This window comes from Vipera ursinii, assembly GCF_947247035.1.
Source record: "Vipera ursinii genome assembly, chromosome: 6".
Taxonomy (NCBI): domain Eukaryota; kingdom Metazoa; phylum Chordata; class Lepidosauria; order Squamata; family Viperidae; genus Vipera; species Vipera ursinii.
This window is the reverse complement of record NC_139515.1, coordinates 37,161,203-37,175,938: the sequence shown is the minus strand read 5'-3', so window position 1 is coordinate 37,175,938 and position 14,736 is coordinate 37,161,203. Positions and strand designations below refer to the sequence as shown.

Below are 14,736 nucleotides of genomic sequence, written 5' to 3'. Positions count from 1 at the left end.
ACTTAAGAGAGAACTTTTATAAAATGTTTTATAGGTGGCACTTAGATCCTAAAAAATTAGCAAGCATGTATCCGAACTGCCAGCCCAAATGTTGGAGGTGTGGCGGTGAAGATGCAACGTATTTTCATATATGGTGGACCTGTAAAAAGGTTAAAGCTTTTTGGATTAAAATTTGGTGGAACATGCAAAAGATATTCAAGAAAAGGATAAAGTTTTGTCCGCAACTGTTTTTACTGGGCATTATTACTGTTGTGGACACTAAGCTGATGTTGAACTTAATTACGGCAGCAAGACTTTTAGTAGCACAATATTGGAAGAAGGAAGAACTGCCGACTATAGAAGAATGGACTTTAAAAGTCTCCAATCTGGCGGAAATGGCAAAGATCTCAGCGTACTTGAAAGATCAGTCGCAACAGAGATATATTGTGGAGTGGAGAAGATGGATTGATTATATCCAGAATAAATATGGGACTAAAAAGTTTCATCTAGCATTTGAATAAGTATTGATGTGATATTTAAATTGCTTGTACTTATTTTATAAGAGTTAAAGTGCGATGGATTTAATATTTTATTGTTGTTTGCATAAGGTAGATTATGATTGTTTGTATTTTTATACCCTGTATTGAGCTCTGGGAAGTCGGGGAGGGGGGAGGGGGAGGGGAGGGAGGTGTTGGGGAGGGCTGGGGAGAGGGGAAGGGTTTGGGAGGGGTTTTGTCTTTTTAAAAAATGTATTGTAAAACTTTTCAATAAAAAAAAAGCATGACATGTGAATCCAACCACTGAGCTTGTTCAGCTATCTATGGCTAAACAAATCACAGTTTGTTGGGATTGCCAGATCTCTCCTTGAATTAGTTTTACATTTCATCACCTTCCTATTTTGGTATTTTGTAACTGGAAGTGCCAGCAACAATAGAAGCCTTGCTGTCCTTAAAGCTAGCCGGGCACACACCTCTCCTCACATTACAAAAACAAAAACATCAGTCTTTCCTGGGTAAAAACACATGGGACATTAAATCGTTATGATTGTTGTTGTTGTTGTTAGTTGCGAAGTCATGTCCGACCCATCACGACCCTATGGACAACGTTCCTCCAAGCCTTCCTGTCTTCTACCATCTTCTGGAGCCCATTTAAGCTCACACCTACTGCTTCAGTGACTCCATCCAGCCACCTCATTCTCTGTCGTCCCCTTCTTCTATTGCCCTCAATCTTTCCCAGCATTAGGCTCTTCTCCAGTGAGTCCTTCCTTCTCATTAGGTGGCCAAAGTATTTGAGTTTTAGCTTCAGGAACTGGCCTTCTAAAGAGCAGTCAGGGTTGATCTCCTCTAAGACTGACCAGTTTGATCGCCTTGCAGTCCAAGGGACTCACAGGAGTCTTCTCCAGCACCAGAGTTCAAAGGCTTCAATTCTTTGGCGCTCAGCCTTTTTTATGGTCCAGCTTTCACTGCCATACATTGCAACTGGGAAGACCATAGCCTTGACTATACGCACTTTTGTTGACAGGGTGATGTCTCTGCTTTTTAGTGTGCTGTCTAGATTTGCCATGGCTTTCCTCCCGAGGAGCAAGCGTCTTTTAATTTCTTGGCTACAGTCCCCATCTGCAGTGATCTTGGAGACCAAGAAAATAAAATCTGTCACTAATTTGTTATGATAGCAGATAGTATTTTCTTCTCTCCCTACGAACTTGGGAGAGAAGGAAGGTTGGCAATGACTTCTCAGTGGAAGTGTGATGTTAATTAAGGGATAGCATCACACGTATACATAGGAGACCCAAATGCAAGTTTACTCCTCTGCCAAGGATTCACCGGTCACTCCCTTTCAGCTCAATCTCACTCTTAAACTCCTGAAGGAACTAACTCTTTCAAATCAATTGAAACGACATTAAACGTTGGTTAAAGCTTCGGAGCAGCATTTTCCCTCCGATGGTTCAAGCTATGAGGCAATGGTACGAATGAGAGCCCAAACTAACTGGTGACCTCAAGATTGGGGAAGACCCGTTCAGTAATCGGTCACATGAGAAAGTAAAACTTTCTTCAATTCGGTATCAACCCCTGGGGGATTAGGGAGACCTGCCCGTGCCGTTTTTAAGGCCTCGGGACAGAAAGTGGTTTGCTGCTGTTTCGGAGTCGGTAACCTAACCTTCACCCCTGGATCCCACCGATCCCGCTACGTTTTTCGAGATCAACTGAGGTCGGATGGGCGCCGGGTCGCTTGCTGAAGGTATGGTTAATTCGGGATTTACGGACACAGTCCTCCTTCCTTGCCGCTGAGGGCGCTGGAGAGTACGCTCTGCGGTCGCCGCTGCTCTAGTCTTCCGCCTCATCGCCGCCAGGCGCCTGGAGGACCTTCCCAGAATGCCTCTGGGCAATAGGGGCCGGTTGGCTGTGTCTCGTTGGCAGGTAGCGTCGCGCGCCTGCCAGCCGGTCACGTTCTTCCTCTCCTTCGAAATCTGATTGGGTGGTATCGCTGGGCTGCCTTTTTTCCGTCAGGGCAGTGGGACGTTTTGCTCTCAGCTTATAGTTGCAGCCGAGGGACATGTGACTACGGGAGTGGGTTCTGTAGCGAATGCGCTGGGGAAGCGGCCTGCTTTCTTTTCCTGCTGCCGCGCGAGGCCTTTTTCCCGGAGATCGCAGGGCGCCAAGGAGACACCGCGGCCCAGAATCTCTTATGTCGAGGCCGCACTAACGGAGACTGGCCGTTTGCTTCGCTCGTTCGGAGGTGCCGTCTAGTGAGACGGCTTCCGTGTTCGTGACGGAGAAAGGTAAAGGCTCGATGGGGGGCGGGGGGCGGTGCGTGTATTCGTGTGCTGGAGTGAAAGGGAGACAAAGGCTGTGTCCCGAAGCCTGCGACCTCGCCGTTTCTGGTGGACAGACTTGCGGGAAACTAGGCCCCAGCACGATCCGGAGAGTCGTCAGATAGTCTCGTTCGCATCTTTGAAAAACGCCATTTCTGGACAACGGCGCTGGTAACAGTCTTATCGCTTCGACACTGTCGGCGAAGATTTTATTCGTTTGACGAAGGTCGGTAACAAAGTTACGCGCAGACTGCCGGGGGCGGATGGGTTCAGTTAGATGCGAGACTGACCTCGGATACTTGAGAGTATTTGAGAGCGACTGGTTCTAATGAAGTGTTTAAGATAGCCTTTTGTTTACAACTGGTTGCATGCAGTCATCCTGATTTTGCACAACAGTCGCATGTTTGCGAAAATTGAGTTCTGCAAATGGGTTCAATGAGGTGGCTAAAGGAGAAAGTCTCTGGAGATTCTCAGTCATCCAGGTCATAGTTGTCTCAAAGGTGTTTTTTCAAAAGGCAACTGGCCTGTTTTTTCTTGAGGAAGAAGACGTTTCGCTTCTCATCCAAGAACCTTCATTAGAACAGTCACAAGATGTTCTTCCTCAAGGAAAAATAGGCCAGTTGCCTTTGAAAAAGCACCTTTGAGACTAAAAGAGAAAGGTTATGTAGATTCTGTAAGCTTAATTGCAAATCTGGAGAGAGAAATGCTGTGTGCATATTTTATCCCCATCAGCATGGATAGCAGTTATTCAATTCACAAGAAATGATCTCTGTTTTGAAAAGATAATGAATGTTATGCTTTAGCGAATGCAGAATATATTCTTTACCTTCATCTAAAGAATTGCTGAATAGTGTTTCCATTATTTGATGGGACAAAGTAAGCCAGGAGATAATAATGTTAAAGAATGACATTCAGTACTTTTGACTGTAAAAGGGTATAAGAAAAGTGTTAGTGAACTTTCAGTTTCTTTTTCTTGAAATATTTCTGTTACAGGGAACTGATTCTCAACAATTAATGTAAATATTTAGCATATATAAGCATAGATTCCCTGATGCATAGGATGTGATTTGCATGACAATCCAAGTGTTTTTATTATAGGAAATTTAGAACACAACACAGTGACATTATTGATCTTGCTGTATTGAAGATTATATATGAAAGATATCAGTTCAGATATTTTGAGTCAGGTTCAGATAAGGGCAGCAGAGAATCATGGTTTGCTCAGTTAATTTGTATGCTGTAAGTATGCAACCATTTTAAGCCAATTAAACTCTAATTGTCTAGTAGTTCAAATAATGAAATTAAATTTTCACGGGTTTCTTGGATGAATACAGATTAATGGTATAAATCTTCCTGTTCAGAGTGATTTCTAAACATGTACAGATAGACATTTACACAATGGTAATTTATGTGATAGGAATTACTCTTGCAGAATTCCCCAGTTTGATATATTTGATTTATATCTCTCAACATCTATAATATTTCCAGAGCTGTTCTGATTATATTCTTATCTGAATATCAGCAACAAAGCAAATATTGTTATGAATTCTTCTAACTATGGTAGCCACATAACAGCTGGTGATAGGAATAAGTGAACTTCAAAATATGGAGAAGAGGAACCCTTCAAATTTCCATACAGGCCTCTTGCTGCGCTATTTTGCCTCTTGACCCGATTTAGTGCAGTCTGGGGGAAAAGGTAATAAAAGTAGTCCTTGACTCATGACCACAATTGAGCCCCAAATTTCTGTTAAGTGAGACATTTGTTAAATGAGTTTTGCCCCATTTTACGACCTTTCTTGCCACAGTTGTTAAGTGAATCACTGCAGTTGATAAGTTAGTAACAGAGTTGTTAAGTGAATCTGGCTTTCCCCATTGATTTTTCTCTCAAAAGGTTACAAAAGGTGGTCATGTGACCTTGGGATACAGCAATGATCATAAATATGAATCAGTTGCCAAGCATCGGAGTTTTGATCACATGAACATAGGGATGCTACAGAGGTCATGTGTGAAAATGCTCATAAATCACTTTTTTAGTGCCGTTATAACTTTGGTAACTAAATGAACTGTTTTATACCAAGGGCTACCTGGAGAAGATCAAGGAAAGTTGGCCAGTGTTTAGATTAAATGATAGAGGCCGTTTCACTGAGTTAGGGTGATTCTCAGAAGGGAAACACTTCTGTTTTGGTCAATCTTTATGCATCTGATAATATTTTCAGCAACATGCTGGTTGGGTACTTTACTGGTAGGTAAGCTTTCAGCCTGGTGGTATAAGGTTCTGATCACTCCGATTTTTTGCTAAAGTGGATGGTGAGAATCAAAATGTAAATACTGATAGCTGTGTGGAGATTTCCTATAAACTTCAGTGTTAAGGCTTCTGTCTTCTTTAATGACTGCACAGTCCAGGAAAGCCAGATTGTTTTTCCTTAACATCTTCCCATGTGAACTTAATGTATTTGTTCACAGAGTTGATGTGTTTGGTAAAGGCTTCCACTTCCTATGTTTTAATTTTGGCCCAAGTATCATCCACATAGCTATACCACCCACATGGGAAATCCTCTGAGTTTATGGCTTTGACATCTAACTCTTCCCTGCAGAGACTGGTCACAATGGGCCAAAGAAATACAGGTGAAACTTGAAAAATTAGAATATTGTGCAAAAGTTCATTTATTTCAGTAATGCAACTTAAAAGGGGAAACTAATATATGAGATAGACTCATTACATGCAAAGCAAGATAGTTCAAGCCGTGATTTGTCATAATTGTGATGATTATGGCGTACAGCTCATGAAAACCCCAAATCCACAATCTCAGAAAATTAGAATATTGTGAAAAGGTGCAATATTTAGGCTCAAAGTGTCCTACTCTAATCAGCTAATTAAGCCATAACACCTACAAAGGGTTCCTGAGCCTTTAAATGGTCTCTCAGTCTGGTTCAGTAGGAATCACAATCATGGGGAAGACTGCTGACCTGACAGTTGTGCAGAAAACCATCACTGACACCCTCCATAAGGAGGGAAAGCCTCAAAAGGTAATTGCAAAAGAAGTTGGCTGTTCCCAAAGTGCTGTATCAAAGCACATTAATAGAAAGTTATGTGGAAGGGAAAAGTGTGGAAGAAAAAGGTGCACAAGCAGCAGGGATGACCGCAGCCTGGAGAGGATTGTCAGGAAAAGGCCATTCAAAAGTGTTGGGGACTTTCACAAGGAGTGGACTGAGGCTGGAGTCAGTGCATCAACAGCCACCACACAGACGGATCCTGGACATGAGCTTCAAATGTCGTATTCCTCTTGTCAAGCCGCTCCTGAACAACAAACAACGTCAGAAGCGTCTTACCTGGGCTAAAGAAAAACAGACCTGGTCTGTTGCTCAGTGGTCCAAAGTTTTCTGATGAGAGCAACTTTTGCATCTCATTTGGAAACCAAGGACCCAGAGTCTGGAGGAAGAATGGAGAGGCACACGCTGCAAGATGCTTGAAGTCCAGTGTGACGTTTCCACAGTCTGTGTTGATTTGGGGAGCCATTTCATCTGCTGGTGTTGGTCCACCGTGCTTCATTAAGTCCAGGGTCAACGCAGCCGTCTACCAGGAGATTTTGGAGCACTTCATGCTTCCTTCTGCGGACGAGCTTTATGGGGATGCTGACTTCATTTTCCAGCAGGACTTGGCACCTGTCCGCACTGCCAAAAGCACCAAAACCTGGTTCAATGACCGTGGGATTACTGTGCTTGATTGGCCAGCAAACTCGCCTGACCTGAACCCCATAGAGAATCTATGGGCATTGCCAAGAGAAAGATGAGAAACATGAGACCGAACAATGCAGAAGAGCTGAAGGCCGCTATTGAAGCATCCTGGTCTTCCATAACACCTCAGCAGTGCCACAGGCTGATAGCTTCCATGCCATGCCGCATTGAGGTAGTAATTGCTACAAAAGGGGCCCAAACCAAGTACTGAGTACATATCCATGCTTATACTTTTCAGAGGTCCGGTATTCTATGTACACCCCTTGTTTTATTGATTGCATGTAATATTCTAATTTTCTGAGATTGTGGATTTGGGGTTTTCATGAGCTGTACGCCATAAACATCACAATTATGACAAATCACAGCTTGAACTATCTTGCTTTGCATGTAATGAGTCTATCTCATATATTAGTTTCCCCTTTTAAGTTGCATTACTGAAATAAATGAACTTTTGCACGATATTCTAATTTTTCGAGTTTCACCTGTAGAATCCTTCCATCCAAACACCATAAAAAATAGAATTCTTCCATCCAAATACACAAAGAAATACTATTGTTCCATTCCCCCCCCATACACACACCATCCTATCAGAAAATATCCTATCATTCAGTCTCAACTGTCAGTACCTGTCCTTCCATCCTTCCGCCATCAGAATTGATGAAGTTTCTTGGATGGAAAAAGAAAGGTTTTCTTCTTCTTACTCAAGGAAAAAAATAGTCCAGTTGCCTTTTGAAGAAAAAAAGCATCTTTGAGACAGCTAAAAAGTTATAATAGATGACTCAGGCCAACAGAAAACACTGTGTAGGAAGGAAGGTCTGACTGTTTTAAACACCATGAGAGGGGCAGGATTCTGATGCCTAATGATATTATAGAGAATACTTGTTCAAACGCCTCTTAACAGTGGAAAACAAATAAGGCAATGCCTACTGTCTTGGTAGTTGGATAGCAATAAATATCCTATAACAGGGGAGTCCCAAATTTTGCAGTACTATGAATCCCTGAAATGAAAAATGTGTACATTGCCTTATGAATAAAGGTAATGATTATTGGGGTTAGGGTTAGTTATGTAATACATATCTTTTAATAAACAATATATCTATCATCCTACTTAGGCTTCCAGTAGATTGGTTCTCTTATTGCCCTTCCCCAGAAAGATTTTCTACTTTGAATCACACACATTTGAAGAAAGCATAGAGTAATATCCCCAGATTTGGTTTCTTGCCATGCCATAAATAGTCGGCAAAGTTATTGTGGTTTTTTTTAAATCTAGAAGTGAAACCTGGATCCAGTGGCACCATGAAACTATGGCCTTATTGAACATTACCTATTTTATGCTGGTCTCATTCACATAGTTACATACCCAGCATTCTGTTCCATTTCAGGTTAAACAACATGCAGTAAAGAAAAGAAGACGCAATAGTCAGCAAAATAATAGATAAAAATCAAGTTATTCCTCATGCTACAAAATGTCCCTACATCAATTCATTAATTGCCTATTGGGTCATTTATGACAATCCTGTGCTCATTTGATTATCATTTGTGACCTTCCTAAATAGCTTCTAACAAGCAAAGTCAATAGAGAAGCCAGCAGGAGATTGCAAGTCACAGTCACATGATGTTTCACTTAATAACCCTGAGTGATTTTCTTAATAGCTACAACCAGGATTGTCATTATTAAGTGAAGTGTTCACATGTTTTGCTTAACAACTACTTATTTTCTAAATAAAGTATATAAGTTTTCTCATGTTTATACATTTCTCAATTGCATGCTGAAGTATCCAATCTGTAACAATCTCTGCTTACCCCTGAGATACACAAGTTATTTCTCAATTTATATTCATTGTCACCCTGCTGCCCTTTCAATATGTTTTCCACCTAACTTCTTTCCAGGTTTCACAAGTTTAACAAGTAACCTGTAATTTTTGTATTCATTCCTATTGTATGTTTCTTAGTAGAACAGCACAGTAATGATATTCTTAGGCATTAAAGCCAGCTGGATGACTTTGGGCCAGTCGCTTTCTCTTAGCCCACCCACCTCACAAGGTTATTGTGGGGAAAATAGGAGGCAATATTAGGTATTCTTGCTGCCTTGAGTTACATATAAAAAAGGCAGGATAAAATATAATAGTCATTATATTTTGTGGAAAAATGACACAATAACACTTACGCTAAAAGCAAAGTTATCATGTGAGTATAGTCTGCTTAGCAAATTACACTTTAAGTGAGAATCTGAAGCATTATACCTTAGTAGTACTAAATTTATATGGACTTTGTGTACACATATTCCTAAATGTATAGGAACTGTGTGATTTATGTTTTTATATTGTAAATACTTAATAGTTTGATACAGAAACAATATAATATATGGTGTTGAATATGATTTGAAGTTGACTTTATAATTATAATTTAATATATAATATTGGTCTATTAGGAAGCATTTAACATTTGGTGGCCCTATTTTGCAGGTAATATTTTAAGCAGAAATGAAGAATAAAAAGCAATCTGTTCAAAAGGCAGAAGAAGACAAACACGAGGCTGCAAAAGGTAGCTAACTTATTATTTGAATTTCTGAAAGAAATGAGACTTGAAAATGTTCCACTATATTTCTAGATCAAATCTATGCATTATTTTATAGATATTAACATCTTTTTAAAACTTCTGGATTTAGCTATTTACTTGTTATAATTGACAATGTTGATAGGAGCTGGAGATACTATCTCAGTCAGATTGTAGTTGAGAAGTTTCCTGCTTCCCAAAATATTACAATTGTTGCCTTTATCACAGATTTACAGTTCAAAAAGGCTGTGTGCCACTAGGAAATTATTCAGTAAAAATATATAGTAAATATTAATCAAAATAATTGGTTCTTCCTTAAATTTTCTGTAATTTATCCTCCATGTACTGGTGTACTGTTATCTAAAAAAATCAAGTTCTGGCCAATTGAGCATAGTGTAATTTCAAATAAAGAGTGTATATTAGAGAGATACAAATGTACACACAAAATATTTTATATATACACACACACACATACACACACACACACACACACACACACACACACGTATGAAGGTAAAAGGTAAAGGTTCCCCCGCACATGCGTACTAGTCGTTTCCGACTCTAGGGGCCGGTGCTCATCTTCATTTCAAAGCCGAAGAGCCAGCGCTTGTCCGAGGACGTCTCCGTGGTCATGTGGCCAGCATGACTAGACGCCAAAGGCGCACAGAACGCTGTTACCTTCCCACCGTAGTGGTCCCTATTTTTCTACTTGCATTTTTACGTGCTTTCAAACTGCTAGGTTGGCAGAAGCTGGGATGAGTAACAGGCGCTCACACTGTTATGCGGCACTTGGGATTCGACCCGCCAAACTGCCAACCTTCTGATCAACAAGCTCAGCGTCCTAACCCACTGAGACCTTACATATGTATATGTATATATTTGTGTGTGTGTGTATGTATGTAGGTCTTGGCGTATTTGGGTCTTTTCCCGTGTAAGATTGAGTGTGTCTTGGCGACGTTTCAACGAGGTTCCACTCGTCATCTTCAGGCTGGTATCTTCGTGCTTGATGCTTGAAGATGAGTGGGACCTCATCTAAACGTCTCCAAGACACTCTCAATCTTACACAGGAAAAGACCTGAATACACATACACGAAGACCTACATATGTGTACCCGTGAAAATCTACGAGAACATACATCTATATGTGTGTGTGTGTGTGTATATATGTATATGTATGTGTATATATATATATATATATATATATATATATATATATGTGTATATATATATATATATATATATATATATATATATATATATATATAATGAATTTCAGATTAGCTGCTTAAAGTAACATAATTTAGCTTAAATGTTTCTTTATTTTCCTTATTTTGTATTGTTTAGTTGTACTTCAGTAATTTCAATCTACTTATGTGCATTTTATAACAGGTAAAGAGAATGAAGAAAACTGTTCTTGCTCCGCTGACTTTTTATCTAATGAAGATGCTCGCTGCCCAATTTGTCTAAATTGTTTGGCAGAGCAAGAAGTTGGCTTTCCTGAAAATTGCAACCACATCTTCTGCATGACCTGCATTCTTAAATGGGCTGAAGTAAGTCTTAGGAGCTGCAATCAAATTTGTAAAATAGTTTACTTAACTTTGAAATTTTTTCATAATAAAATAGTAATACATGTTCTTTTTGTTTTGATTGGTATCCAAATAACAACTCCTTTACAGCTACTCCTGAACTTACAACTGTTTTTTTAAGCAACCATTTGAAGTTACAACAGCACTGAAAAGATGAGTTATGCCCAGTCCTTGTATTTAGGACTGTCATAGAGTCCCCGTAGTCACATGATCAAAATTTGACCAATTGCTGAAATTCTGACCCATCATATATTTATGATGGTAGCAGTTTCCTAAGGTCACATGATCACTATTTGGAACCTTTCCAGGGGGCTTCCAACAAGCAAAGTCTATGGGGGCAGCCAGATTCACTTAACAATTGCAGTAGTTCACTTAACAACCACAGTAAATGATCATAAAATCCAGGTGACTCACTTAATGACTATATTGCTTAGCAACAGAAGTTCTGGTCCTAACTGTGGTTGTAAATGGAGGACCACCTGTACTCATGCATAGCTTTGGGCTTGTATTTTGTAATTATTAAATTTTGATGTATCTTGAATGGCTGCTTTGGAATATAAAAAGAATTTCAAAAGCAATATAGACAGTGATTGATAGATCAAGGGGAATTTTTAAAACAGCTTCACTGTCATACCCAGTATTCTTAAAGTAGTTTTTTGAAGAGTAGCCTAAATGCAAATAGTTCAAGACTATTTACTATGAAAGGGCCTTCATTTCTTAAAACAATTCTTGTAAATGGTAGTATCAATTGTCGTCCTCTATTCTAAAAGATATAACTTTTACTGATCCCTTGTCACTTTTGTTTTACATCACTTAAAATAAGCTCATACTGATTCTGTTTTATACAGTTGCAAGAAAAAGTATGTTAACCCTTTGGGATTACGTGGAGTTTTGCATGAATTGGTCATAAAATGCGCTCTAAACGTCATGTAAGTCACAACAATAGAAAAACACAGTCTGCTTAAAATAATACTATACAAACATTAGCTGTTGTCATGTTTTAATTGAACATAAGATGGAAATATTCACAGTGCAGGGTGGATAAAGTATGTGAACCTTTGGACTTAATAACTGGTTGACCTTCCTTTGGCAGCAATAACCTCGACCAAACGTTTCCTGTAGTTGCAGATCAGACCTGTACAACGATCTGGAGTAATTTTGGACCACTCCTCTTCACAAAACTGTTTCAGTGTAGCAATATTCTTGGGATGTCTGGTGTGAATCGCTCTCTTAAGGTCATGCCACAGCATTTCAATCGGGTTGAGGTCAGGACTCTGACTGGGCCACTCCAGAAGGCGTATTCTGTTCTGTTGAAGCCATTGTTTTGTTGAATTACTTGTATGCTTTGGGTCATTGTCCTGTTGCATCACCCATCCTCTGTGGAGCTTCAGTTGGAGGACAGATGGTCGTACGTTTTCCTGCAAAATGTCCTGATAAACTCTCGAATTCATTTTCCCATCAATGACAACAATCCGTCCAGACCCTGAGGCAGCAAAGCAGCCCCAAACCATGATGCTCCCTCCACCATGTTTTACAGTGAGGATGAGGTTTTGATGTTGGTGTGCTGTGCCTTTTTTTCTCCACACATAGTATTGTGTGTTTTTCCCAAACAACTCAATTTTGGTTTCATCTGTCCACAGTATATTTTGCCAGTAGTGCTGTGGAACATCCAGGTGCTCTTTTGCAAACTTCAAATGTGCTGCAATATTTTTTTGGGATAGCAATGGCTTCCTCCGTGGTGTCCTCCCATGTACTCCATTTTTGTTTAATGTTTTCCTTATTGTAGATGTGTCAAAAAAATGTTAGCATGTGTCAGAGATTTCTGTAGGTCTTTAGCTGACACTCTAGGATTCTTCTTTACCTCATTAAGCATTATGTGCTGTGCTCTTGCAGTCATTTTTACAGGACGACCACACCTAGGGAGAGTAGCAACAGTGCTAAACTTTCTCCATTTGTAGACTGTCTTACCGTGGACACATGAACATCAAGACTTTTGGAGATACTTTTTTAACCCTTTCCAGCTTCATGCAAGTCAACAATTCTTGATCGTAGGTCTTCTGAGAGCTCTTTTCTGCGAGGCATGGTTCACATCAGACAGTGCTTCTTGAGACCAGTAAACCCAAAACAGGTGTGTGTTTTTAAAGGGCAGGAACACATCCAATATCATCACACTGATTGGAGTCAAGGTTGGCTCACTCCTGGCTCCAATTAGCTCTTGGAGAAGTCATTAGGCTAGGGGTTCACATACTTTTTCCACCCTGCACTGTGAATGTTTCCATCTTATGTTCAATTAAAACATGACAACAGCTAATGTTTGTGTAGTATTATTTTAAGCAGACTGTGTTTTTCTATTGTTGTGACTTACATGACGTTTAGAGCGCATTTTATGACCAATTCATGCAAAACTCCACGTAATCCCAAAGGGTTAACATACTTTTTCTTGCAACTGTACATATATTTTTTATTAAGGATATTTTAATAAGATAAAAATAATACAAATTTTAGAAAATAAAATAGTGAAAAAATAAGACAATTAGAGAAAATTAGAAAAGAAAAAGGCAAAAGAAAAAGAATAAAGAAGCAACTTCCGATCTTCTTAACAGAAGGTTATAAATGCATTTATATTTTATGGTCTCTGTCCAAGATTACATCATTCCCTCTTTTCATAGTCTAGTATTGGTAGGATTTAATTCTGAATAAATATTCATAGGATTATACAATTTCTTGTGCCTGCAGCTTGCTTTTGTATTTTTTATTCATTAATTTAAAATATTTACATGGCTGCTCATCTGCTGAAGGTGCTCTGGTCCCATGAATACTAAATAGTTATTAATACTTATTGCAAACACAAACGTCAAACTTGTTCCTTTCTTTTACTGTATAGGACTAAAGAAATAGTTTTTCTTCTTTGTAGTTGAAGACTAAAATCCTGAGTTTCTGAACTTATTTTAAATGCTGTTCCAAACAGAACTATAGCAGATACATAGGTGATATCTAGCTTGTACAGAGGATTGATGTAATGGAAAAATATTGAGCCATGTGACACACATCCTCTTCATTGCCAAAAAACAGCTAGCTACAGGTTTATCATTCCATTAAAAATTACATTGGATCATAATGTTCTTTATAATATTTTGGATTAATCTACAGATTAAATAAGATACCAGAGTAATATTTTCATTTGTATAGAACAAATAATAAACTCTACTTCTTAGCAAAAAGTTTCAGTCTAAGCATTCTGTAAGAGCAGCAACAGCAGTTATTCTTTAGTTATCATTTGCATAATTTATCCAGAAAACATCAAAAGTGTTTCCCTTTCAATACTACTGTAAAAACATTTCTGTTCTGTTTAATTAATTCAAGTTTATTTCTGAGCAAGCATCTATTTTTTCAATCCCACTATGTATACACCAGAACAAAAAATCAACTCTATAGGAAGATTATATTTTATTGAAACAAGCTAAAATGACAGAATCTCTTGCAAATGTGGTTCCGTTTTACTTACACACTCACACACACACTTTAGGCCACAGTGAATCAGAGAAGAGCCTGCCTGAGTCACTTTCCAATGCTCTTGGGCTCTCCAAGGTTTAAAGAATGTTTCAGCCCTCTTTGCTTATGTAACAGTTCTTGTATAACTCTTGTCAAGGTCCTTTCCCTTATTCTTTACAATTAATTGCAGCCAAATTGATGCTGCAGTCTATGCTGGATCCCATAGTTAGTCTGGAATTGGGTACCACCACACTCAAATAAATAACCTGTGTTTGTGGTTGTGTGCATATTTCTCTTTAATTTCTTTTTACTAATTTGAAAAGCAATAGAAAAAACAAAGAATACGTGTACATACATTAAAAATATACTGTAAGGACCCTCCCCAGCTGGTCCCTCAGGAAAGAAAGACTTTTTTTAAAAAAAGTTTTATTAATTTTCCAATTTTACATCCAGATATTTATGAAGCAACATGGTGATTGGGTAATCAGAAGTCCAATAACAAAATCTTTTTGTACATATCTCAGGTTACATCAGCAAAAATTCCCTCTCCAATTCCCTTAATTACAATATCGCAATC

The 14,736-nt window shown here is 38.9% G+C and overlaps 1 protein-coding gene across 5 annotated transcripts in view; it reads left to right on the top strand.

Moving 5' to 3' along the window:
• The first annotated feature begins 2,522 nt into the window (after window positions 1-2,522).
• SCAF11 (SR-related CTD associated factor 11) overlaps window positions 2,523-14,736 on the top strand; it is a 54,358-nt gene continuing 42,144 nt past the window's right edge. For 4 of the 5 annotated variants that reach the window (XR_014492844.1, XM_083365712.1, XM_083365713.1 and 1 more), the window contains exons 1-3: window positions 2,523-2,758; window positions 8,992-9,070; window positions 10,471-10,631. Coding sequence is in view for 3 of the 5 variants with exons in the window: in XM_083365712.1 (XP_083221838.1) it covers window positions 9,010-9,070; window positions 10,471-10,631 (222 nt within the window). In the remaining 2 variants the exon portion in view is untranslated. The remainder of the gene's footprint in view (window positions 2,759-8,991; window positions 9,071-10,470; window positions 10,632-14,736) is intronic. The other variant, XM_083365714.1, reaches the window with a different exon arrangement.